Source organism: Chaetura pelagica, unplaced genomic scaffold, assembly GCF_000747805.2.
Source record: "Chaetura pelagica isolate M959 unplaced genomic scaffold, ChaPel_1.0 scaffold7, whole genome shotgun sequence".
NCBI lineage: Eukaryota > Metazoa > Chordata > Aves > Apodiformes > Apodidae > Chaetura > Chaetura pelagica.
Window position 1 is genome coordinate 3,767,773 of NW_009953920.1, and position 26,259 is coordinate 3,794,031.

General features: G+C 37.0%; 1 protein-coding gene across 1 annotated transcript in view; it reads left to right on the forward strand.

Moving 5' to 3' along the window:
• SLC12A7 (solute carrier family 12 (potassium/chloride transporter), member 7) overlaps nucleotides 1–26,259 on the forward strand; it is a 49,437-nt gene that overhangs the window by 4,436 nt on the left and 18,742 nt on the right. The window contains exons 3-15 of the mRNA XM_010001535.1: nucleotides 2,325–2,471; nucleotides 3,197–3,251; nucleotides 5,283–5,413; nucleotides 8,040–8,281; nucleotides 10,074–10,285; nucleotides 10,587–10,754; nucleotides 12,146–12,244; nucleotides 12,961–13,018; nucleotides 15,410–15,584; nucleotides 19,043–19,161; nucleotides 20,321–20,419; nucleotides 22,459–22,578; nucleotides 24,595–24,699. Coding sequence (XP_009999837.1) covers nucleotides 2,325–2,471; nucleotides 3,197–3,251; nucleotides 5,283–5,413; nucleotides 8,040–8,281; nucleotides 10,074–10,285; nucleotides 10,587–10,754; nucleotides 12,146–12,244; nucleotides 12,961–13,018; nucleotides 15,410–15,584; nucleotides 19,043–19,161; nucleotides 20,321–20,419; nucleotides 22,459–22,578; nucleotides 24,595–24,699 — 1,730 coding nt within the window. The remainder of the gene's footprint in view (nucleotides 1–2,324; nucleotides 2,472–3,196; nucleotides 3,252–5,282; nucleotides 5,414–8,039; nucleotides 8,282–10,073; nucleotides 10,286–10,586; nucleotides 10,755–12,145; nucleotides 12,245–12,960; nucleotides 13,019–15,409; nucleotides 15,585–19,042; nucleotides 19,162–20,320; nucleotides 20,420–22,458; nucleotides 22,579–24,594; nucleotides 24,700–26,259) is intronic.

The window sequence follows — 26,259 nt, forward strand, 5'->3', positions numbered from 1 at the left end:
CAAGGGGCAATGGGTGCAAACTGGAGCATAGGAGATTCCATGTAAACATCAGGAAAAGCTTCTTTCCAATAAGAGTGACAGAGCCCTGGAACAGGCTGCTCAGAGAGGCTGTGGAGTCTCCTTCACTGGAGACATTCAAAACCCACCAGGACACGTTCCTGTGTGATGTGCTGGGTGATCCTGCTCTGGCAGGGGGGTTGGACTAGATGATCTTTTGAGGTCCCTTCCAACCCCTAAGATTCTGTGATTCTGTTTGGAGGCAGCTGTTGAAAGATGATTTAAAAACACACAGGTATTCGATAGTCTAGAAGAGGAACACAATAAAAATAGCAAATGGAAGAGAATAAATAAAAGTCAGGCCTTGTGTAGTCATGGTACTAGATCCAGAGCTGTTACAATAAAGTAAGCAGCACTGCTTTGATGTTGTCAAATGGAGGGAGTTCTTTAGACCAAACACAAATGATCTTTGGAATCTGCTATGAGTTATGAACCTTATCAGAGCTTTCAAAAAGTATGAATCATTTAGTAAGGAGAAAGGCACAAGTTGTGTTCTATAATTGGGAATGTAATTATAATACAGCCACTGAAGTTTACTGCCCAAGTCCAGACATATCAGAGGGAAAAGTGTTCTGCTGAAATTAGATCCCTATTTACTCAGTTAATAGTCTCCCCAGGGAAGTGCTAGATTCCCCCAGAATGGACAGTTTTAAGTCTCAGCTTGACAGGTGCTGAGCCATCTCAGGTAAACTACAGTGTTACCTAGGAAGGTTGGACCAGATGGTCGTCGAGGTCTCTTCCAACCTGGCGTTCTATGAAGGGGTGCTGCTGCTGAGTTCATGTTATAAGCTATGGATAAAGAAGGAGAAACACACAGGAATTAATACAAGTAAATGAGCATATAGCAGAAGAGACAGATATGAAAAGGTGCTTGAAAGTAATGTTCTAACTGGAGCTCATTTGTCTGGAAGAGAGATTTATGGTGGGGTACCCAAAGATTTTCAGTCAAACTGTTTGCATGAGGACCTGACTAGTATAGGAAGTTGGTACCAGGACAATGGGCAAGGGTAAGGAATAAAATTTAGCTGTTCAGCTTTTTACTTATCCTGCATTTACATGTCTGTGGGGTTACTTTTTGTTTGTCTCATTATGCTTGTTCTGCAGCTGTTTCTTCTCATCTGAAGGTGCAGCTGGAGATATGAGAAAACCAGCACTGATCGACTTGCAGTTTCCTTAGTTAGTCCCCATCCTTCATCCAGCTGTCGTGCAGGAGTTTTTGTTAATGTGTTAGTCCCTCTGCACTGCCTGGCTCCATGGACACCGTATTCTCTCTTGCAGTTAATCTCGTTTGAGCACCATCTGATGGCCTAAAAACACAGTTTCAGTGCATGTGTCTTTTTTCTCTTCCATGTCTGAAATTGAGTGGTGGTTCAGTGGTAGCCTGGCAGAATTGCATTTTGAATGGTTTAACTGAAACAGTAGCACTGATGTTGCAAATTATTGTTGCCCAAGATTCTAAAAATAGAGATTATAGTCTAAATGACATTCCATGGTTCAGTAGTATCTGGAAACTTAGTGTTTTCATAATAATTTTTTTAACAGGTGAAGCACCAATGCTTATTTATTTAAATTTATTGCCTTTTATTCACAGCCTGAGCTGTGATTTAAGAGCAGCCTCTGCGTCTGGAAAACTGCTACTAACTCCTGCTTCTAAATTGGATATGCCAAGGTCTGATTTCTTAAGTGTAGAAGGCTGGAACTTTAATGAAGCCTGTGTGTATCCTGACCCATAATGATCATCGGAAAGTAAAAAGGACAAACAAATATACTAAGTTGTGGCATGTTTTTCAACATTTCTTCTTGTCTTATCATACTACTCTGTCCATTTAAAAATTGAAAAAAACTTATTGTTGAATATCACACTGTGGGTCAGCTGTAGGGCAGCTGGTGATCAACTTTTTGCAGCATGTATTTGGTATTTTGGCTATGATAGCAACTTCTCTTCAATGGTAGTCTGTAACTGGTATTTCAGAAGAACATTTGTAAATCTCTGTAATCAACAGATGAAGAGGCATCCTACCCATATCAAGGTTTCACCCTAGTACCTCTGGGACAAGAACATTTGCTATCACAAAGAGTTTTCTGTGTTTCCAGGAATCTTCCTGCCGAAGTGCCCTGTGAATGTTTGCAAAGCTAGACACTTTGGAGCTAGCGTTCAGCTTCACTTGGCATTTCTTCGTGGAGCATTTGTGATAAATGTTAGCTAAAGAAAGTGCTTCTGGACTTTGTTTACTGCAAAGGAATTAATGTTCTGACTTTGTTTGCAGGTTCCACGTATGGGCACTTTTATTGGTGTGTACCTGCCCTGTTTGCAAAACATCTTGGGAGTAATTCTTTTCCTACGTTTAACATGGATTGTGGGAACAGCTGGAGTTCTTGAGTCTTTCATCATTGTGTTCATGTGTTGTGCTTGTGTAAGTTAAGCTTTTTCTCTCCTATTGGCCTAATCTTCTGTTACAAGAGTACCACTGCCTTCTAATACGAGCAGCGGAGAGAGATTTTTCCATAATGAAGTATTGATGCATGAGATACATGGAATATTTACAGATATATTTATATGTATGTGCACTGTATGTCACATGTCATTCTAGCCTGTATGGAATTGCTTTTGAGTTGATCACATTAAGCTTTTATTTAAAGGTTCATATGGATATTATTATTATTATTATATTGGCTTTTAGCCGGTATTTCATGATTTACGTGGAAATCTGAACTGTTCTACTTTTCACAACTTCAGAACCAACTGAAATATAAACTACAAATAAATCTACAGCATTATGTCCATACATTATTGTTGTGGAATGCAAGATTGCTGGTAGATTATATAGTTATAGTAAAGACACTTATTCAGTTTTTCACTATTATTTAATGGGAATAATGAACACCTTATTTTAAGTACATTTGGCGGTCTGTGTTCTTCCAATTCTTTTTATAGACTGTCTCAAACATCTAAATTAACTAAAAAATTTAGTACTTAATTGACAGGGATATCCCTAACAGAAGATATGCTTTCTTTTAGTTGCTCTAACACTTTATTTTTAAAAAAATAAATTGCTAGTCTAATTTGCACACTTTGTCTTGCTCTATCTTTCACAAAGCTCTCAGTATTTTAAATATCCTCTATTTTATCTTTCCACAGACTATGCTAACTGCAATTTCCATGAGTGCGATAGCAACAAATGGTGTCGTTCCAGGTAATAAAGAATTTTATCTTAAAAGGTGAATGGTCAAAGTGATGGAAGTTTAAGGCTGGGATAAGAAATAACGGTAGTCTGATATATCAGAAGTAATGCTTTTGTGTTAAGTGCATGTTTTGTTTTAACTGATGCATACATGAATTTTTAAGGTAAGATGCAATCTTTTAACTGGACTTTTCTAGAAACTACGACCTATAGTGTGTTTTTGTCATTATGTTCAGATGAAATATAAGATGTTATAATTTGAACTAATGGAGACTTGTCTTGATGCAAAGGAAATTTCCTTATGAATTTACAAATAAGGCTGCCTTTTTTCCACCTGAATTTGCCTAGACTCAATTTCTAAACACTGGACCTTGCTATTATTTCTGCAAGAATAATAGACAGTCTACTGGCAAAAAATCTTTTTCTATATAAGCACTGTAAGTAATGCTCATGTCCTTAAATTTTCACGATAAATAGATGAACTTGTTCTTATTCAATTAAGAAGCCAATGTTTTAAATGCAAAATCATCTGAATCATTCATTTGAAGCTCTTATCCTTTTCAGTTTCTCAACATGCTAATCGATAATATCAGTATTCAGACATTGTTAAGAACTCTGAACAGTTTGCTTAATGAAGTTAAAATAATTCCTCACTTGCAGAGCCTCTCTAGCTTAGTAAATGGTTCCACAATTGATGTAGAAGTTGGGCAAAATGCTGCAACTTGTGCAAGGTGTAGAATAATTGCATTTCATGCATGCAGTACTATATATGAAATACAAATACGTGAGAAAATTTGATTTAAAATACTTTTATAATTAAATGTAGTTATTCTAACCATTGTCTTGGTTACTGAAATGTTGTGCTGTTCTCCCTCTCATATTTTTTAAGGTTCATTGTAAAGGTTTTGCTTAACATCTGGGTGTCACAGGAGTCTTTGAAGTTGGCGGGTCTTGCACTAGGCAGGTCTTTATTTTCACCTTTTTGTTAGTACCAGTTTCTTTTCTCCTCCTGGAATATACAGAGGAGGCAGAAAGCACAGATCTGAAGCTGGGATTGAAAGAGACCTGAGCAGCAGGATCTTGCCTCTTGCTATTACATGCAATCCCATTATATTTAAAGAACTGATGAATCATAATTTTTCATGTTAGTTTCTCATCTGTTCGTATTGAAAAGCTGTTTCAGACTATGCCCTTTGATTAGAAGTTTGTTTCTTATTTGTGGACTAATTTTACACAAGGCTAGTGTGTGTTTATTAAAATAAAGCACTTCCTTTCTCTGTCTCCTCTTTCTTCCTCAGTTGTCATGAATGGGAGTAACATCATGAGCTTAAGAGAAGATGGAGGGGGAACAAGAGAGGAGCATGCCATGAGGGGACTGGGGGGAAGTCTAGATAAAGAGCTTGAAACTTAGAGCATTATTGAAAAGGAGATAGTACCTTGGAAATGTGGGGGTGGGGAGGTGAGTTGGGTAGCTTATGACTTAAAGATGATGTATGCGTATGGGATATATGAGTGAGAAGAATTGAAAACTTCGGGGGCAATAATTTATGAGTAGACAAGAAAAATCAATCCCTACCCAACACTTTTAAATAGTACTGAAAAAAATGCATGTAGTGAAAATAGTAATGGTTTTGTTTACAGAAAAGAAAAAGAATGCATCTTAGTGAAACAAAGTTTTGTGTTGTCCCCACCTTGTAAAGAAATTATTCTGGACATTTTTTGGGTTGTCAGCATTTGAGGTCAGAAACTAAAGATTGATTCACAGCTAGTTATACCATTTCTTAATTTACTTTTAGGTCGTTTAGCTTGTGGGTTTTTTTCCTCTTTTCCCTTGTTTTCTGTTCCCCAGAAAATGCACATGGACATATTCACTATGTACATTGTAACTACTAGTTGTTATTTAATACAGTTTTGGTATGAACACTGCAATGGAGATCTATGCAGTAGTTATCTTGATTACATGGACTGAATGATTCAAGTTTTTGTTCTCTAGTGCTGTCCTTAATCTGAAGGGCTGGAGTCTTTTTTTTGTTCAATTCACAGCTGGAGGCTCTTACTACATGATTTCAAGATCTCTAGGGCCAGAGTTTGGTGGAGCAGTGGGACTCTGTTTCTACTTGGGTACAACCTTTGCAGGAGCAATGTACATTCTTGGTACCATTGAAATTTTATTGGTAAGTAGTAGTTTCTCTTAGGATTAAATGTATTTGTGCTGTTTTAGGAGGTGGCTGAGGAATGTACTTGGCCTAAAATGCATTCTAATTTAGTGAGTTTTAATATCTTGATACGTTATTTTCAGTATGTCAATAATTAATTATTCTTGCTCTACTTGTTCCTATTTGAAAAAGTTAAAAAAACTAATCAGTGATTCAAAAATAAATTAAAGGCTGTTTGATATAAGTTTATTCTACTTAAAGTAGGAAATAATAGAATTTGGTAATGGACTTTTACTAATCTGTACCAGATGCAATGTATATATTGTCACCTTTACCTTTTCACTACATATTATGAATACCAAATGTCCCATAAGTTGTGCTTGTGCTACTGTGCACCTACAGAGTTGCAAGAGAAACTACGGATTTTAGTAAGACATACCTAAAATGTTAAATCTGGCAACTACTTCATAGTAAGTAGTCAACACCCCTAGGTGTCTCTTCTGTTGGAAGAACTGCTTATTTCTAGGTAAGTGTGGCATAAGTCCCTTTAAACCCTACTTTCTTAAGGTCTAGGAGGACTCCTTTCCTTCCAAATGAAAGTCTGGGGCTTGGCATCAGAGAAGCATTCCTAGGATAACTCACAGAAACTTTTCAGCTCCTACAGTGCTTGTCGCAGCCATGTGCACTGGGGAAAGCTTCTGTGCAATGGATGCTTATGGAGAACAAGAAAGGTTTATCTCCTATAAGACAGGCATTAAGAATCTATCCTACTGCTTCCTTTTCAGACTTATTTCCTTGAAATTTCTTACACATGTAGAGATTCTGTGGAAGACTGCCTGTAGGGCAGTGGCCCAGCTACTATGGCTTTGCCGCATCCAGGAGGGGCAAGACATGGGTTGTCGTGTCAGACTGTGCAGATGCATTTAGAATTCCTCCCTGTTACTTACTGTGACCCATATCATAAATACAAAAAGGCCTGGATTTGAGATTAGAGTCCTCACTGGCTACTGCTAGCTTGTGAGATCTGATCCATATTAACAACACTACCAGCACCATGTCACATTGGACTGGGTTTGGTGTGCTGTTCTCCCTGCTGAAGTGTCATGCTGGTTTTATGTATTGCTAATAAGCATGCATGGGTCCAGCTATGGAATTGGAAGTAAAAAACCTCCTAGGATGTTATATCTGGTAGAAGATGTGAGGAAAAAAAACTCTGTTACCGCCACAAGGCACAAGTATGGATTTTTATTTATTTATTTATTAACTTTTTAAATTTATTTTTTTTTCTCCACTGATACATGGGTTATTTGGAGAAAGTTATTTGCAGAAATCAGTTGTCTGCCTATGGCTTTTCCCAGCAAAGGCTGTGAACAGCAGGGCAACAAAGCACACAAAACCCCCCCTGTCTGGAGTACCTCCACACAGAGCCTGATACCCTTGCTACATCACAAGTAGAATTTTCTAATGACAATATGTAAATCCTCTATCTGTAATCAGTTTTTCGTTTTGCTGTTTTTGTTTTCTTTCATGGTGATAGGACAATTTCAATCTCTTCTAGCATTCTAGTAAATAAGAATTTACTAGATGGAAATTTAATTTAAAATTAGTTTAATTTGAAGAAAATTCTAGTAAAAAATTGCCTGTGTCTGGTTTTGGATTCTGATTCTGAACATATTATCTTACATAGCCTCTTGCTAAAAGTTTCTTCCTGCTTTTAGAAGTTAGATTATTTAAGGGTAATGAGTTTAGCTGTTGTTTTGAAGGAGTGGAGTTGCCTCAAGACTTAATACTCCTCTAGTAGCTGAGCAGAGTTTGTTGTTTTTTTTCTAAAGGTGTTAGAAGAAGGAATAAAGGCTTCTTTATCATGTAGTGTAGTACACAAATGTCTCAGAACTATAGGTCAGTATGTCTTTGCATTTATCAGTATAAGTCCTATAAACTGTACATCCAACTTCCTTTTAGGTAGAACCCAGAAAAAACTTATGTGAAATTGAGATCTGCAATAGAATCCTGTTTGAAATTACAGTAGTTTAAATTGTCCAGCTTAGCACAGGACTAAGCTTCATCACACTCATCTTAAATTGTGCTGTTGCAACTTCAGATTAAAAATGAAGGTAAACTTGTTAAAAATGTATTTCAAGGTACAATGTTGAAGCTATCTGAATTTTATGAAATGTAGTGCAGAGACTGTAGTGCTGCAAACACTTCTAGGTTTTTTTAATGCTTTTATTTGACTCTTCATATTGTTTCAATCAATGGAATTAGCAACTGCTTCAGATGAACGTAAGGATATATCTGGTTTGAGCTGGTTTTATTTTTCTTTTAATTGTTGTTAATAGCCCTCATCCTCCCAGGTCCTTACTGGTTTTTTCCCTCTAGCAGAAATAAGAGTTTTAGGAGTTGAAACTCTGAGAAGCTGTATTAAAAACAGTACTTTGTTCTCAAAACTTGTTTTTCTTCATTTCTGCTCACCCCTTCTTCCTGTTACTGTTACACTTTCTAAATGCCAGTGTCATCTGCTTGGACTGGCTCCTAAAAGAATAAAACTCGTACAGCAATAGCAGTGTAGATTTTGAAGTTCAATTAAATAATTTCTTAATAAAATATTTGTTATTACATGTCTGATAGTGTGTATCTCTTGCAGACTTACATTTCTCCAAGTGCTGCTATATTTAAAGCAGAAGAGGTTGGGGAGGAAACGGAGGCTATGCTGAACAACATGAGAGTTTATGGAACGTGTATTATCATTCTGATGGCCATAGTAGTTTTTGTGGGAGTTAAGTATGTAAACAAACTTGCACTGGTCTTCCTTGCCTGTGTGATTCTTTCCATCATTGCCATATATGCTGGAGTTATTAAGACTGCTTTTGACCCGCCTGACTTCCCGTAAGTGCAATATCTAAGTAGTATGGGTCATTTAGAAAAAGTAAAGGTGGAGAGGAGGAATAGCTACTGTAACCATTTCATGATTTAGGCTAAATTTCAAAATATAAATACAGAGGCTTCAATGTTAGTTGTATATCTTGAGGAAATTTTTTAAGCCTCCATTTCTTCCTACTTAAAACAGAGACATTGCAGTATTAAAGTCACTTGTTTGTGAAGGCTTTTTACCTTCTTGTTAATAAAAATCCTATTGTTATCATGCATGGCATATTTCTTCGCAAAGTCTTTAGCTTGTACCTCCCTTAGCTCACTAAGAATGATTCCTTTTGACCAGTTATCAGTATGTGAGTTGCTTTTTTGTGTCTTTTTGTGTTTAGAGAGAAAACAAAATTATACTGCTTAAAATATTAACATAATAGCCTCGTAACTTTTGTTATAAATTGCATCTGCTGTATAGGAATAAAGTTACCTTCTACTGAATAGTTGTTACATATACCATAGTACTTTGAAGCATTGATGGTTACATGACAAATTGAGCATTTAAACAGTATATGTGTACTGTACTGTAAAAAGACATTTCTTCAGAAAAATGTGAATTTTGAACACACTTATTTTTTTCAATAGAAGACAAAGCTGTAACTTCCAGTAGGAAGGTACTTGAATTTTTAATTAGGTTTGGCTATTGTACAGATGGTAAAATAGTTTACCTCATGATTTTCCCATTGAATCAAACTGGGAGAAGTGTCCATGGGCTGAACCAGCTTACCCAGCTGCTGTAGGGTCACCAAATGAATAGCAACTGAAAAATGCAGCTTTCTGTTAAATCTGCTCAGCTTCCATGTGATGTCATACCCTGAAGCTGTACTGGTGTCCTGTATGCTTCTCAAGGCATCTACTCTTAATTACTATTAGAAATAAGATACTGCACTAGGTCAATATTCTGCTTGGCTTAATATACTTGTTCTAATGCCAATGGTATGTTTTTACTGTTTGCTATTAGCTTCTTAACTGAGCTCCTTCAGAAGTGTGAGATGTGTACTATGTGTTCTTTGACTTATGTGCTTAACACAAGTGTTTTATTTGATGTTCCTTACTTCTTCCTAGACATCATATATAATTTCATTATAAAGCAAGCCTGGAGTGGATATCTCCTATATTCTGTATAGCTTAGCAAAGAAGTGTTCCTAGATCCTGAATATTTTTTGCTGTTATGAATTTGCTTTTTGTGAATTATTCTGAGTTTTCTAATTTTCTTTTAGTTTTGAATGTTTTAATTACTTCCTGCTGTGTGATTCTTTAATTTGTACTCCCATCAATATGTTTGAATTTTGCTGTTTAACCCTCCTAGATTATTTTCTGCCTTTTGGATTTTAATATTTTTGAGGGCTTTCTAAAATACTTGTTTGCTAGAAAAGGACATGACAGAGTTGCTTAATTTTTGTGTTTTCTTGGTCACGCTCATTGTTATATTAAGTATTACTTCATTTCACTTACTGAATTACTCTGATCTCTGTTACTTAGTGGCCAAACTGCTTGAGTTTATTTTTTTCCAAAGAGTAAATCAGAAGGCAAAATAGTTATTAATACCTAAAAGTAGAAATGTGTGATTGCTGATTTAAAGATTATTGATGAAGTCTTTATATGCAAAGACTATATACTGTTTTAGTGGATGTAGTGTAGGCCAGAAGAGAGGTACTGCAAGTATCGGGTTTCTGAAGAAGTCTAATGGACAAAAAATGGTTTAATGCACAGCACTATATTGTAACATCACTGTTTTTATATTTTTTGTTTACAGAATCTGTCTCCTTGGAAACCGTACATTGTCAAAACGCAGCTTTGATGTCTGTGCCAAATTTACTGAAAGCAATAATGAAACACAGACTACAACTCTGTGGCAACTATTCTGTGATAGTCCTTTGCTTAATGCTACATGTGATGACTACTTTAGTCTCAATAACGTAACAGAAATTCAAGGGATTCCAGGAATAATGAGTGGAGTTCTAATGGGTAAGTTGGAAAGCACAGTGATGTAAAAAAACTTTGGACACGTGTCCAAAGATCTAGATTGCTATCTAGAGCATGTTTCTTCCTATAAAGTTTCCATCTGGTTTTAGCAGCTTAATGTCAAATGCCTTAATTTGGGGATCATTGAATTTTTACAAGCACTCTTTCAAAAGCCTTGTTCTATCAAAAAGAAGTGGAAACAAAAAGCCATCTGATTCTTAAGATTATTGCATTCCTACTACTTAATATCCTGAAACAGAGGGATTAAGATGACACTGGGTCTTGGGCTTTTTTTGCCTTGCAGATAATCTCTGGAGTACCTATTCAGAAAAAGGATCAATAGTTGAGAAAAAAGATCAGCCATCAATTCCTGGATCAGAAGAGACAAAAATGAGTGGATTGCCTTATGTTTTTACAGACATCATGACCTACTTCACGATGCTTGTCGGGATTTATTTCCCATCTGTGACAGGTAGACATGACCATTTTTTCTTGAGTAAGGATGTGTACTTGCAGCTGAAAAGAAGATTATTTTGTGTGTGTGTGAATGTTTATCAGTGAGACGCAATATTGCTGGTCTGTGTGTCCCAAGGTTTATGTACCTAAAACTTTCTGGTGCTAGAGTGACATTACTGGTAGTTGGTAATTTTAGAGCATTATAGGACTTAAGCAAGGCATCAGTTAAAGTTCTGCTTTTTATGTCTGGAAAGACAACAAAAGCTCTGTGCATTACTAAATGTTTATTTAAGATACATACATTTTTAATATTTTGATCTTCAAATGCATGAGAGAATAGTTGAGTGTTAAAATGATTGTTTCAGGTATTCAAGTCATGAACCGCCTGTGATCTATTTAAATGTCCAGCACTTTTTTGCAACACTAACTAGCAGAGGCTTCGTTGTCAAGCTTAAAGGCTAGATTAGTTGAATATCACTTTCCTCAGGTCACCTTTGACTGAAATAACCAGAGAAAATTTTCTTCAGAAGTCCCAAATCAAGAACTTTTGTAATACCAAGTAACAATACCTTCTGTTAGCAAGTTGCAGCAGTGCTTGCTAGTAAAATACCAGGCATAGGTGTCCTCCACTGTTTCCATTTCTCTGCTTCAGGCTCTTTTATCAAGACCTCATCCTATCTGAAACTGTGGTTAGTTTCATTGCATGGAGTTTGACAATGGTTTTGCACTGGAACATGTTGACATTAACTCCCACGGTTTTGCCTCCAGCTGTGGTCAAGGCAATGCTGGGAAAGAGGGCAGACTTAGTTGTTGCATGATTTTCCCCCTCTTGTCCCAGTATGTGCTAGAAAATGTTTTTGTTCTCCTGTTGAATTTAAACAGCAATGTGTACACGTGATGTCCTAAGAATTTTTCTTGTATTTCCTGCTTGCTCTTCTTTGTTTCTGTGTTTCTATTATTTAGTCTGTTGACTTGCTTACATATCTTACTATGTAGAGTCTGTTTAAACAGAAAGTTAGTGTGTTTGGTCACACTGGCTAGGCTGAAAAATCTCCCATAGTTTGTAACATCCCCAACGTTTTGCTACTGCTGTATATTTCCTCAGTTTACAAACGATTCTGAAATTGCATTTGAAAAATAACTTTTTTTTTTTTTTAATCTCTCTCTTTCCTGAGCCTTCTGGAATATGTTCAGTCAACAATGGGTGCTAACACACACATTTCTGAATAAAATTAGGGTATAAATTGAGGATTTCTGCCGGATTATAATACACTTCTGTCATCTGCTTCATTGGTAAAGATGTGTTAAATCAGGTTTAAAGTTAAGTGTTCCTATTCTAGTAGTTATTGACATGGAATTAGTATGAATTGTTTTTATGACATGTAAATTTTTAATTTTTTTTTTAAGGTATTATGGCAGGTTCAAACAGATCTGGAGATCTTAAGGATGCGCAGAAATCTATTCCTACTGGAACAATTTTGGCTATTTCAACTACGTCTTTTATTTGTATCCTTTATGCTGTGACTTCTTATTTCCTAGTGCACATTCTGTAGCTATAACATTACAGTGTTTTCATTGAAGAGTCATTATAGTTGCCCAAGTATAAGGTGAATGAAAGCTAACCTGAAAAGAAATATTTTATCTAAAATATAAAAATAATGTATGAATATTATTAAGCACCTCACATTTTATTTGTATACATAAATATTTATATAAATATTCTATGTTCTACTAGTGCTTCAAATTCCAAGATATAACTGATGTTTCTAGTTAAATGATGTAGAAGATTTTAGCATCATGCCTTAGCTGGCAGATTGCTTTGTTGTTGTACTTAGTATAATAATTGAAAATCTTAAAGCAAACTACCAGCAATAGAAATTGCTAGGCCTTCAATACCTAGAAGAGACAAATGCTTATTTGTATAAGAAAATATCTGTTCTGTTGCATGATGTAGGGACCAGCTATTTCCAATATCTAAAATAAACTCTGCATCAAAGGCAGTCACAGAGAACTTAAACTAAAAAGTTGTGGTAGAGAAGAATTTAAAAAACAGCCAAAAAAAACATCAACAATCAAAAAACCCAACAACCTTTTGCCTCCCTCCCCCCCTTCGTTATCAGGGATGCTTTCATTTACACATAGGTGCTAAATCATGGAGGTTTTTTATTCTTGCTATGTATCTGATAATTTATAGTGTAATCTTCCTTCAGTCTCAGTAATAGATCTCTCCTGTATAGTGCTGTTTGGTGCCTGTATAGAAGGTGTGATATTAAGAGATAAGTAAGTTGCATTCAACTTCTAATTTTACAGAGAGTATGCATGATCATGGGCTATGTTAATACCATTTATTAATGGCTCTTCTGGGAAATATATACGTGATGTTTTTCTCTTGATTAGGTTAAAACTGGAAGGAAAGTCTGTGTGAGTTAAACTGAGATGGCTGCAAAAAACTGGTCAGATTATCAAGCTGTATCCCTTCAAGAAATAGATGCAGAATCTAGAATAAATGTTTGAAGTGGAACTGTCCCTAATAAAATGTTCTTGAGAGAGACAATAATAGTATTTGTGGAGCTGATGGATATGGGTAAGGGAAGCATTATTACTCTGGGAGAAGTAATATGCTCCTGAGGAACAAAAAGAAATATTTTTCACAGTTCTGTGACAAGGAGAGTTCATGAGAGAGACTGTAAATGCACCATCAGGCTTAACATTTTCGCTGGATATCTAGCTGGTTTTTGTTATAAAATATCGGTTGTAGAACAGGACTTGTGTCAGTTTTCACCTTTGTAGTTACCTGAGGATATTTGAGGCACAATATGAAGCACAAAGGGAGTAAATGTAATGAGCAGAATCTCCAGATTTTTGTAAATTTATCCCTTAAAAGACATTGAGTTGCTGAAGATGAACCTGTTGGCAGGTTTCACATTTGTTTCCTTCCCGGTGTCTGATTCTTTTTTCTAAGACCCAAGTTTGCTTTTGGTGATGAAGCAGTGGCATTGGGGTTTGGAAGTTTGGAAGGTGGTGGAGATGATGCTGAGACAACTTACTTCAAAATGCAGTCTCTTAGTGTAGAAGGAGAATCATAAGTTAAAAGCTGGATTTTTACTTTAAAATAGTATAGCTGCATCAATGAATATCTGATGTCTTTTTCTTCAAAGTAAATACAAAAAACAAATCAAGCTGATGTTTAAGAAATAGTAAATGCATTCTGAATTATAAATCAATGTGGAGTCAATATCTATAAACTCACATTTTTTAAAGTAATGTATTTGAAATTAATTGGGTTAGGGGAGGAGGGAGGAAATTTTGCCAGCTGTTGAGTGCAGGTGATCCATCACTACAGTGGGATGCACTTCAGCAAGAGCATTGAATCCATATCCTTTCATTTACACTGCTGCCAGTTCATGTTTGGCTGAAACCCATGATAACAGTAAAATGTATAGATTCTGGTCTCATTTAAGGACTGTTTTTTGTGTTCTTTTAATTATGGATTATCATATCTACCGTGATAAAATGTAGGTTGTACATCTTACAGTTTTTCTTTCACTTTATTCAAGTTGTTCCTACTCCTTGTTACATTAAAACACAGGCATTACAATTTGATTTAAGAATGAATGTTCAGCTGCATAAATGTTGTCATAGAAGCCTAATATTATTTTAAAGGGTGTGGTTAGCCCTTTTTCTATCTGCATGTAGCCATGCATCCAGTCTTGGGTGTATGCAAGAATTCGAACACTGGATTATTATATTAACCTGATTACTACTATGTGTCTTGAATCTGTTTAAGAGCAGATCTGAAATTTTTCTTTTTCTGTAGCCTTTTCTCTGGTCTTTATTATTTTTCAATGTTTTCAGGTTTTTCAAAATAATTATGCAATCACAGTATAGATAGTTTTGTTAGGAAGCAGCCAAAAGCAATTGTAAGACTAAGATGACCTACCAGAAGTTTATTGGCTCTTAAAACAGAAACATCATGTTGGGAGGGAGGTGGGCAAAAGGGGAAGAATCTTTCCAAAGTTTACCCAAGATGTCTGTAAATTGACATAAAGTTAATTATCTTTAAAAAAGCAGTGGCAGTGGATGGGACAGTCAAGACTAAGGGCACCTCTTTCTGCCTTCCCACCTGCTTCTTTGCCATAGTAATTTAAAAATGGCATCAGGTAGCATGACAATCAGAAGGCACGTGGATAAATTGAGATGGTTGTGTCTAATTGTTTATTTGTCTGTATGTCAGTGTCACACTATTAAAAGGAAAGGCTAATACTTTATGTGAATCTCATGTTCATGTCCTGGGGTATACCTGTATTACTTGTAAAACAGACTTCTGCAGTTGAATTCCTAGGAGTCTAGGATCTAAAGGATGTATATGTAAATGCTATCGCTGCTATTTCTGTAAAGTTTGCCAAGATTCCTGATAATTGCTGCAGTTTGCTTAGAGGTAGCACTTGTGATGAAACAATTAGAATGTTTTTGTTTTGTTTTGTTTTTAAAAACAGCAAAATTAAGATAAATTAGTTGGTTGGAAAATGCTATAGTACATACTGTGACATAGTGTTCATTGTTGAAAAGTGCTGTTGTCCAAAGAGATTGAAATGTGGATGTTGAAGCTATAGTAAAAGTTATTTTAATATTGACTGATTTTTTTTTTTTCCCCTCCCCCTCTTCTATAAGGTTTGGAGAAGCAGTTAATGGAAATCTAGTGGTTGGTACACTAGCCTGGCCTTCTCCATGGGTTATTGTGATTGGCTCCTTCTTCTCAACATGTGGTGCTGGTCTCCAGAGTCTCACCGGTGCCCCCCGTCTGCTGCAGGCCATTGCAAGGGATGGCATTGTACCTTTTATTCAAGTAAGATTTTTTTTCCTTACGGTATTTCAAGTGTGACTTATAATAAAAAATGAGGCGTTATTTTTGCTATTCCTTTCAAAATGTAAGGAAAAGATTTGAAGCTCAGTTTTAATTGTGTACTGTAAAAGATGAAGCTACTATAGGACCAGGTTTAAACTTGGATATTTCTGTGCAGTGTTATTTAATTATTCTTCTTACACATAAATACTTCAAAACTGAGAATATAAGTCTTCTATAAATGGAAATACCTAAGAAGCAACTTAAGAACAACTGCTTGACTCATGCTGTGTTACGATTTGTATTTGTGAACAGAGTTGATTTAATCTCACTACGGAACTGTGTGATACTTCTCATATCACAGAGACACAATAAGAGTTTTCATCTTTGTAAGCTAAATGAAGTCAACAAAGATGTAACAGAATTCTGTTCTGTGACTCTGAGCATTAAGATTGTTCCAACATCCCTGTACGTGTTTTTAAAAATAAATATATTGGGTTTTTCTCAAAGGAAATGAGTAAGGGAACTGGCAAGTAGAAGGAAAGAGAACTCTTGATGGAGGTTATTTAACATAATTGCTTGGCTGCATCTGCAAAAAAAAAGGCAACTAGACTTAAAAAAAAATATTAAAAATCCAACAGAATGGGATGTCTGGGGAGAAAAGCTGATTCCTGTGATGAAGTTTTAAAGCGTACCTTAAATTGTCAAGAGTTGCCAATGATTGCACAGCACAACCATAACCTACCAAGAATAGATTAAATATAAAAAACAGGATTATGTCTGAGTAACTATGAATATTTTTTGAACAGCGTTAGGGGTCAGTTGTCAAATTTAGCACACAGAAAGAAATTGCAGATAATAAAGGCACTGAGGATAACCAGGGCTGAATTTAGTAAAACAGGCTTCTCTGTTGTACAGGGATTATTTGGAACACTTGTTTATTTTATATATCCCTTTGGGAGGTTTGTATAATTATTTTGATACCTAAGGAGTATTCCCTACTTTACCCACACTTACCTCTAGAGTCAGACCTAGAGTCAGTGTGCTCTAGGTCATATTCTCACATCTGAGGTCACTGTAGTAGTGTCATATTAAAAAATGGGCTATTACTCTTGGTGCATAACCTATCTCAGAGATATCTAAAATCTACCTTCAGTGAGGGGTAGATATAGAATAGCAGCAGCTTAGTGTGCTTCCTGAGTTTGGGCAAAGCCTGCTATGAGCCAACACATTATTTGTGGCATGAGGAGAAAATTCCTTAGCTAGAATGTGCCTAGGACTATTATGAATGATGGGTTAGCTGGAGAATTTGAGTGGGGCTGGAGAGGAAACATCTGAGGAGGAAGGAGTTGTGCAGAGTTTGTGCAAAAAGGAAAAAACTTGTGGGAAGGAGAGAAAGGAGAGGACAGGGAATGAGATAGTGGAACAGGTTGCCCAGGGAGGGTGTGGATGCCCCTTCCTTGGAAGTTTTGAAGCCAGGTTGGATGGGGCTTGAGCAACCTGGTCTAGTGGAAGATGCCCCTGCAGAGAGGTTGGAATTAGATGATTTTTAAGATCCCTTCCAACACAAATTATGATTCTGTGGTGATTTGATCTGTAGCAATTTGATTCTGTGATTCGAGGGGGTAGAAAAGCTGAGAAGCAAAGCAAAATGGAAGAGGTAATGCTAGTGACTTGGGAGGGTGGGTTATCTTTTGTGTGTTATGGGATTTTTGTTGTTTGGGGTTTTTTTTGTTTGTTTTGTTGTGGGGTTTTTTTGTTATTTGCTTTGTGAAAGGCAGCTGTACTGCTGTTGCCAACTTTTTTTCTGGTCTCTAATCACTTGGTTCCATTCACCAGCTGCTTCCCTGGTCTGTCTGCTGGTGCCTAGTCTCAGTAGGACAATATCCTTGTAGTTTTCTCTTGGGTCTTTCCCTTGGGCTGCAGGGAGGAATGGTTGCTGGAAACGTACACTAGTAGTATTGTTGCTGGGAGAAGGAGCCAGAGGCTTAATGAATCAAGAAGTAAACAAATTAAAAAGCAGTTGCTGCTTCTGCAACCCCTCTGCTGCCTGAACACGTTCAGCTAACAGCATCCCTGGCAGCAGTGCTACTGCTCTGTCTCCCATTTCACTGCCCTACTGCATTGGGAACTTGGTCACTGAGGAAGCTACATCATCACTTCCTTGGTTTGAGGGTGTCTTTTCTACCAGAGATGGAGAAAGATGCTGAGGATGTGCATGAGTATCAAACATGCTGCTGCTTTATTTCACAGTTGAGAATACTGGCATGGTCCCTGACTTGCAAGCCCTGTATCCACAACTGGAAGAAAATACACTAAGTGTGCTGAGGTAGGGGCACAGAATCACGGTGGAGTTTGACTTGTGACTAGGAAGGGGTTGTAATGCAATAAATTGTAAAAGCTGGATCATATTGAGAGAGAGAAATGAAAAGTGTTGCTTTAGTCTGAAGTAAAAAATTGGTACTTGGTGAGAGTGTGACAGTATTATTCTGTCTTCTCTGGGTTATATTGGAAAGTAGCCAAGAATCAAAAGGAAAACAAAAACCAACAAAAAGACGTGGTTTGGGAAATGAAGGAAAGGAATCCAGGAGAAGCAGGATGTTGAAATGGGATTTGAGACTTGAGATGTGTTTGCAGTTTTGGAGTGATGTAGCTGCTGCATGGATGGTCAAGGAGATGAATGCAAGGAGATTAAGATAGGGACAAGAGATTATTAAGAAATAAAACCCCAAAGACTTGTAACATGAGCAGAAAAAATGGCATTTTAGTGTAAGGGGAGCAAGAGTGATGGGATGATAAGAAGATAAGGCAAGAACACAGTATGGAGAGTGAGTGAGATGGAGAACCTAGACATTTGGAAAGTAAACCATTTTGGAAAATGAAAGTGAGAGCTTAGTCTTTATAATGTATGGTGGTATATGAAGGAGAATAAACACGGTTGGAGCTTCAGGTGATGCATTTTGCCATCTATCACCAATACAGTTGGATAGAATTCTCCACAAAGGAAATTACCACCTTTACATTTTTGATAGGGCTCTTTGTGGGAGCATAGGCTTATCTCAGTCCTTTTCAAAGATCAGTATTTGTGTTCCTGAGTACTGAGTTGATGCCTATTTTGTATGTTACAGAAAATACTGCCCTCAACTATATTAGCTTTTTATATGCTAAGCAAAAGTCTCTGCATGTGGATTTTAAGTTACTTGAGATCATTTAAACAGCATCTGCAACAGTACTTCAGTGTTATGTAGTCATTGCTTATTTTAATAAGTGTTTTTCATATTGGAAATGTGTGGGGTTTGCAATTTTGTTTGTGTCTTTTTGCAGTATAGTTTGCTTCATTCTTCTTTGTAACTACTGACTGGTTTTGGTTCCAGTTTGAGTTATTTCATGATTTGTACCATATTTCATAACTGTTAATGAACTGCTCTCCCTAATCTTACAGTTTTCTTTAACTCACCTAGGTGTTTGGTCATGGAAAAGCAAATGGAGAACCAACTTGGGCTCTGCTCCTCACTGCTGGTATTTGTGAAATAGGAATTTTGATAGCCTCATTGGACAGTGTAGCACCAATTCTTTCCATGTAAGTATGCATGTGTTGTTTTCTATTCTGAGGTTAAATAGCAAATTACTTTTAACTAGGTAATTATTTTTCTTATTGAAATAATACATGCTAGACTTTGTCTTATAACAAGTTATATTCCTGTTTGATCCTAGAGGTAGCAGGAAACATAATGTTTTGACTGGAACTAACTTCCAGGCACAAATAACTTTTCCCATGACAGAGTTTTTGAATGTTGGTAAAAATATGTTCAACTTCTTAAAATCTCCACTTTAAAATGTTCCCTGTTATTTTAGCTCAGGTGCATCTAATAGAGACAGACCAAACAATTTAATGTTTTAGGGTATGAACTGAACTTGATTTTACTGCCTCTAAGTTTATCCCATGCTATTGGTTGATTCTGTTGGCCCCACACACCTACTTGCTCACTCCCCACTAGTGCGAGAGTGGAGAGAATCAAAAGTGTAAAAGTGGGGAAACTTGTAAGACATAAGCTCCCCTCACAAGGAAACAAAATAAGGAATTTGTTCACTGTCAGTAGGCAGATATTTAGTCTTTTGCAGGAAAGCAGGACAATTTGTAACTGTTACTTGGGAAAACAAACACCATTAAGTCTAAAAGTCCCCCCTTCTTCCTCTGTGAATGAGCTCTTACTGCTGAGCATGATGTTACACAGTCTTGAATAATCCTTTGGTCTGTTGTGATCAGCTGTTTCAATTGAGTTCACTCCCCAGGACTTCTTACTGGTGGGGCAGCAAGAGAAACAGGGATAGCCTTGATGTTGTCTGTGTAAGGGCCACTCAGTGACAGCTAAAACATCCCTGTGTTATCAACAGGTTTAGTTACAAATCCAGAACATTGCACCATATGAGCCACTATGAAGAAAATTAACTCTGTAGCAGGCAAAACCAGCACACCATGACTGTCAGTTATTTGCTGTTTTCTGTGAAATCTTAGATTGAGGCTTTCTATTATGCTAATACCATGTTTTGAGGCCTGATATTCTATAAGTATTAGTTTAATCTATATCTTGTGTTCTGTTAGCCACTGTGAACAGTGTACAAGTTCCTCTCCTTTTTTGGATTCTGTTCAGCCTTTTAATACAAGTCTATCTGGTTAATTTCCCATTAGAAAATGTTTTGTTGTTTTGTGTTTGGTTGTTGTTTTTTTTTCTTAACAGGTTTTTCCTTATGTGCTATATGTTTGTAAATCTGGCTTGTGCAGTTCAGACGCTTTTACGGACTCCCAACTGGAGACCTCGATTCAAGTATTACCACTGGTAGGGAATATTCCTTCATTCAGAAGAGTTAAAACTAATTATGCAATCCTAAATTGTTGTATTTCTTGCAATAACAAAACAGAACAAAATCTACTTTTGGACTTCAATTTATTTACATGATATGATTTATACATGGAATATACAAACAGCAATATTTTTTAATGTGTTTGGAATAGGGCTAGTAATAGCTGATATTATAAAAATGTGGCTAATGTAGAGGGTTTGGGAAGGGGCTACAGGATGACATTTAATATTGCTCATAAGCCAAGAAGCCTTCTGAATATGTGAGAATGAAGATGACAAAAAATCTGTTTATATAGAAGATATGGTTTATATAGAAGAACTGGTAAAAATGTTCAGGAAGGTTGATGTGATTTTAATTTTTGTCATTACAAAAAACCCCAAGCAACAAAAACCCACAAAAAACCCCAAAATGTACAGAAAAAAAGAATCTCATTTAATATGTATCAGTTTGCTCTGATACGATTACTGTTTTCAAACTCTTGCTTATATATATAGAATATAAAAATAAACTAATAAATATCAATACAAATAAAATATATTTATTTAATTAATAATAATTGTATTGAGACATTCTAGTGCTGAAGTGCCTCAGACTAGAGCCTTTAGGAGATGAGTTGGCCTGATTCAAGGGTGCAGGAGTTGCTCACTGTTTTTCCTTGTAAAGAAGTGAGTGAAGGTGAAATGTCACGGTGTAGCCCTGCCAAATCTTTCTGAATATGCTCAGTGGGCTCTCCCTAGTTTGGCACCTAAACCTCCAAATACATGCATGCCTGTCTCCAAGGCTGTCACTGCAACCTCCTAGTGATATTTGCAACATCAAGAAGGAAAAAGGGGGATTGCTGTCTTCAGGCTTGTTTTTTGTTCCACCTCCCCTGCATAATCTGATTGTGCAAGAGGTATAGAAGGAGGTTACAAAGTAGCTTAGAAGCTAAGGCAGATGAATAAGGTGGAGGATAGCAAGAGGGACAGCATGGGCCATGGTGAGAAGGAAAAGAAAAGAAAAGGGTTGTGACACAGTGGCAGCAGAGCCTGTAACCCTTTGGCAACTTCTCTTTAGTACTTTGCCCGGAGACTTCAGTGAGCCAACTGGCTCCCTGTGGGACTGCATCATCACTTCTAGCCAGAGCAGGGCTTGGCCAGAATTTGGATTGGGCTTTATTTCTTGAGTGAAAGTAGAGTCTTAGGTTGGCTAAGTGAAAGAGCAGCTGCTGCCATTTTTAGACAGACTACATTTAGACTGATGTTGCAAGAACAGGTAGAAAGCATTTCCTTGGTTTAGAACTGGATGCATTTGGAGTCAATACTTGTAGTAAACGTACTAAGCTGAAGCTGGGCCTGCTGACAGTCACTGTCAGTCCAGTGAAAGCCATCTCTGGTTTGGAAATTGGGTGAAAAGAAATGTGTGGGTGTCATACCTGACTAAAAGTATTCTCAAAAGAGTCCAGTTCTGAGCTGATCTATGTCTATCCGGACTACCAGTGTGGGCAAACGACCCACATCACTTTTAATCTGGAGATGCTTCTGCAAGTTTTTCAGCTCAGTCATTCTTCCTTTATAGCCTTTGAAAGGTGGTTTTCTGCATTCTCTACTACTGTCCTGTGTTCTTGCCTTAAGAGACAGGCCACAACAAAAGCTGACCATAGAATGGAGCCAGATTGGATTTAAGCTAATCAGCTGTTTTGCTGGAAGTCACATAGTGCTGTCTAGTATTGCTTGAGTAAGCATTCAGCTCAAATGCAAAGTAACAGGAAGAAAGTGACAGCAATGTGCTTAGATACTGACCTCACTCAGAGGCACTGGTGGAGTTTCAGAACTGAGACACGTAGCAAATCTCTTGTTACATCTAGATCAATTGTATTATTTATGTCGAACTAAGGTATTTTTATTTGTATAGTAGCTATGGAATGGCCTTTGAAGAAGAAAGGCCTTTCTGGAAGTTAGCTTGAATAAGACATAGACTTTGTAGAACATTTGCATGCCTATTTAAAAAAATGGAAAAAAATGGTTTCTTTTAGGACCCTCTCATTCGTGGGGATGAGTTTATGTCTTGCCTTGATGTTCATTTGCTCTTGGTACTATGCTTTGATTGCCATGCTAATCGCAGGATGCATATACAAATACATAGAATATAGAGGGTAAGACCATATATCTTATTTATTCTATATTTCATGTCTTTAAAGTTCATCAAAAAGCACTTTTGTGTAAAATAGATACAACTGAAGTAATAGAATTAAGAGTGTTCCTTGAAACAAAGTAAGGTCCTGTTTGTGTCCAGGGTCGTACCTTTTCAGGTTCTAATTGCTCTTGAAGCTCTGTTCCAAACTTCTTAACAGCCAGAACTAATCAAAATATGAACCAATAAGCTGGAAATCTTCATTTGAGCAGAGCTTATGAGGTAAAGGTTTGGTACTTTCGGAACATCACGTTTTAATATCAAGCAGCAGGTATAAAAAAATCTGTTAAATTATTATTAAATTATGCTAAAGTTGAAAAACTCTACTCTTATGTGGACTTTAGCACTTTTTAGGGTGAATCATACCGAATATCAAGAGCAGCCACTGAAAATTATCTAGTTTCTAAAGGCTTAGTTAATCTTTAATTTGCACCATACTTTGCATTGTATGCATATCATGTGATAAGGGGCACATACAGAGCCACACCTCAAATAATTGCTGTACATGTAGGGGAGTTAAAGTCCATGCTAATTTCATTTTAAAAAAAACCCACCCCAACACCAAAAATCCCAGCAAAGAACCTTTGGGCAACTAAGCAACATATGAAAGATTAGAAGTGATTGTGATCAGTAATGTGTGTGGTTTCCCTTTCTAAGGAAAGATTCTCAGTGCTGAAAGATTCTAGTAAGGAAAAATAGTAAGATCTTCAAGGAGGGAGTGGAAGTTGTTTTGATGAGAGATTAAGCACAGTTCTTAAATGGATCAGCTGGTATGAACTCCACCTTGTGGGTTCTCCATCTTTTCATATCTCAAATTCCAGATTAGATGCTTTCCTGTATTCTAGCAGCTTCATTTACTGGAATAATTATAAGGAAATTAATTTGCCTATTTTAGCCAGAAAGTTGGCTCAGATGATAGAAGTTCTGTTTGTGTGTGTGTAGGTATGCACATAGATAAAATTATATGTGTACCCAAATTTGTGTAGAGACTCTACAAAAGTGGCACATATCCAGCACATTTACCCTGCAGAAAGAGATTGTTTTTTGCAGCAACCTAACAACTTTTCTCCCTGCCTTTATAAATGCAGGGGCTGATTTGGCAGTGGGGAGAAAGTCACCCTGAAATGTTCTTAAAACTGCTGTCTGGAGAAAACCTCAGGTTTTAATTTTAATTTTTGATAACTAAGTAAAAGAAACTTGCATGACTGTGCTGTCTGTCAGGGTATGTTTTCATTGCCATGTTATTCTTTGTTAGATTTTGAATTCAGTTTGGCTTGTTTCATCTGAATTTCAAAAGAAGACTAGAGGTAACAAAGTTCAGTGAGAATTCACAAGTGGAAATAAGAGGGGAGGAAGGGTCTATGAGGTGGACCCCTTGCTGCAGTAGAATCCCTACAAAGGAGAATAACATGTTGCACTCATAGTTCTTTTTTTGTCTGGCTACCTGGTGTATAGCATAGCTTTGTATTGGGAGAAAGAGGAGTGGAAAATGTAGGGAGATTGAAAGTGGTCAGGAGGGCAGATAAAGCATTAGGTTAATCTGGGAGAGAAGCTGGGAAGGAAAGGAAATAAAGAAAGATGTAGTAGTCGTGTTGGGGGAAGACGTAACACACTGATCCATACAAAGTCAAGTTTCACTTAATTCATTCTGCTGCTTTAAAACAATTCCTTTTAAGTAGCCCTCACTTATTCTAGTGCTTGAAAGCAACTTAAGGAGCTCTCACAACTACAAAAAAACTTGTTGAGTATTAATAAAATAGACCATAATAGATATTAATAAACAGTTCTCTTGAAGGGCCTTGAGGTGGCTTCACCTTCGTTAGTCTTCATTCTTGATTTAAATCTGCAAAATTACATTTTTTTCATGCATTCGTGCAAAGAAGAGTGTTCATTTCTATGTGTATTATCACTCGTGAGAAAATGTACTGAATGTGTGTAAGTGGGACCCTGTTAACTGAATCTTCTCTGCTTCCTGAAGAGCGGAAAAGGAGTGGGGTGATGGCATCCGAGGACTGTCCCTGAACGCGGCTCGCTATGCGTTGCTTCGTGTGGAGGACGGTCCTCCTCACACCAAGAACTGGAGGTAGGTCCTGTGCCTCCCAAGGCAGTGTCATTCTTGAAACACACACAACTACTGGGGATACCACTGGTGGAGCTGGTGGCCAGAGTTGAATTCACTATTGCAATGATACTTTAACTCGGGCCCGGCAATGATACCATCCTGCTGGTAGGGTTTTACTGCAACAGAACGTGACTTCTGGTCAGCACATCATCAGCTTGGCTGGGAACATGGGCAGACTAACTTGAGCTTAAATCCCTGTGGTGATGGCATCATTTTCCAAAGTGCAGAATTTTTGTTTGATTTTTTAATAGATTTTCAGATTCGAAGATCTGCTTCTGTGCTCCCTCTGAAATACATGTATAAATATACAGAGCATACTTTATTTAAATGCATGTTTTGTGGCAGTTGTTTTTATGTACCTTCATTTAATTGTAACAGTTTCTAAATTGCTTAGACATTATTAAAAGAAACTCATGCTTGCTGCTCAGGGTTAGATGTCTGCTACTATTTTTGCAACATATTCCTTTTCCTTGTTAAACTATCAGTTTTCTCAAAGTCAACACAAAAAAAATATTTAGCATTTAAAAACAAAATGGAATTATCACATTGTCACTTCTAATGAGTGTAATGCAAATCAGAAGAACTGATCAGTGGAACACAAAGAAATTGTCTCTGAATATGATACTTCAATTGAAGTAACTACTCTGGAAGTATCCCTGGCTGTGTGTATGTTCAGCATTCTGGTGCCCTTCAGTGTCATGGCTTTTATTTACCATTTTTCATGGGACTGATGCACATAAACATGGAATGCATGAGCCACTGCCTTTATCAGAGTTTCATTTTGGCATCTCAGAGGCACCAATGTAATGTAGTGTTGATTAAGAACATTCCTGTTAAATATCTGACATTCCCTCAGTTCCAGAGGAGTTATCCTTCTATTGTATCAGTGGAACTGCTAGAACTAGTCTTGTTAAGTCTTCAACTGCTGGTTTTTAAGTGAGTGGTGTGTGCTCCAGCCCTTTGTTGTTCTTTTGAATTGGTAGTAACAACAGAAAAATTGTAAAATGTTGGTTTGGGAAAAGTAATCAGATTGGATATTGATTAGAGGAAACAGAATGCATCCTCACCAAGTATGCAGTGGAAACTGAACTTGGGGTGCTATCACAGTTTGGCTAAGTGTATGACTGTCCCTGTGAAAGGACCTCTGCAGGTAGAGGAATGGGTTGACAGGAGCATCACAGAAATCCAGAAGTAAAAATATTGGGAAATAACAGTCATCTTTGCTCAGCCCTCATTAGAATACATATAGAATATTTTGTCCAGTTTTAGGCACCCTAATATAGGAAAGGCATCAGTAAGTTGGAGTGAGTTCAGCAGAGGACCACTGAAATGATGAAGACTGGGGCACAGCAGCATATTTCCTGTGGGGAAAGGCTGAGAGTTACACTTATTCAGCTTGGAGAAGGCTTAAGGGGAGACTAAAAGTTGATATAATTAGCTAATGAACATCTAATACCTAAAAATAAGGTTACTGAGAAGATGGAATCAGACTGAATCTTTTCCCATTACAAAATAGGGAAA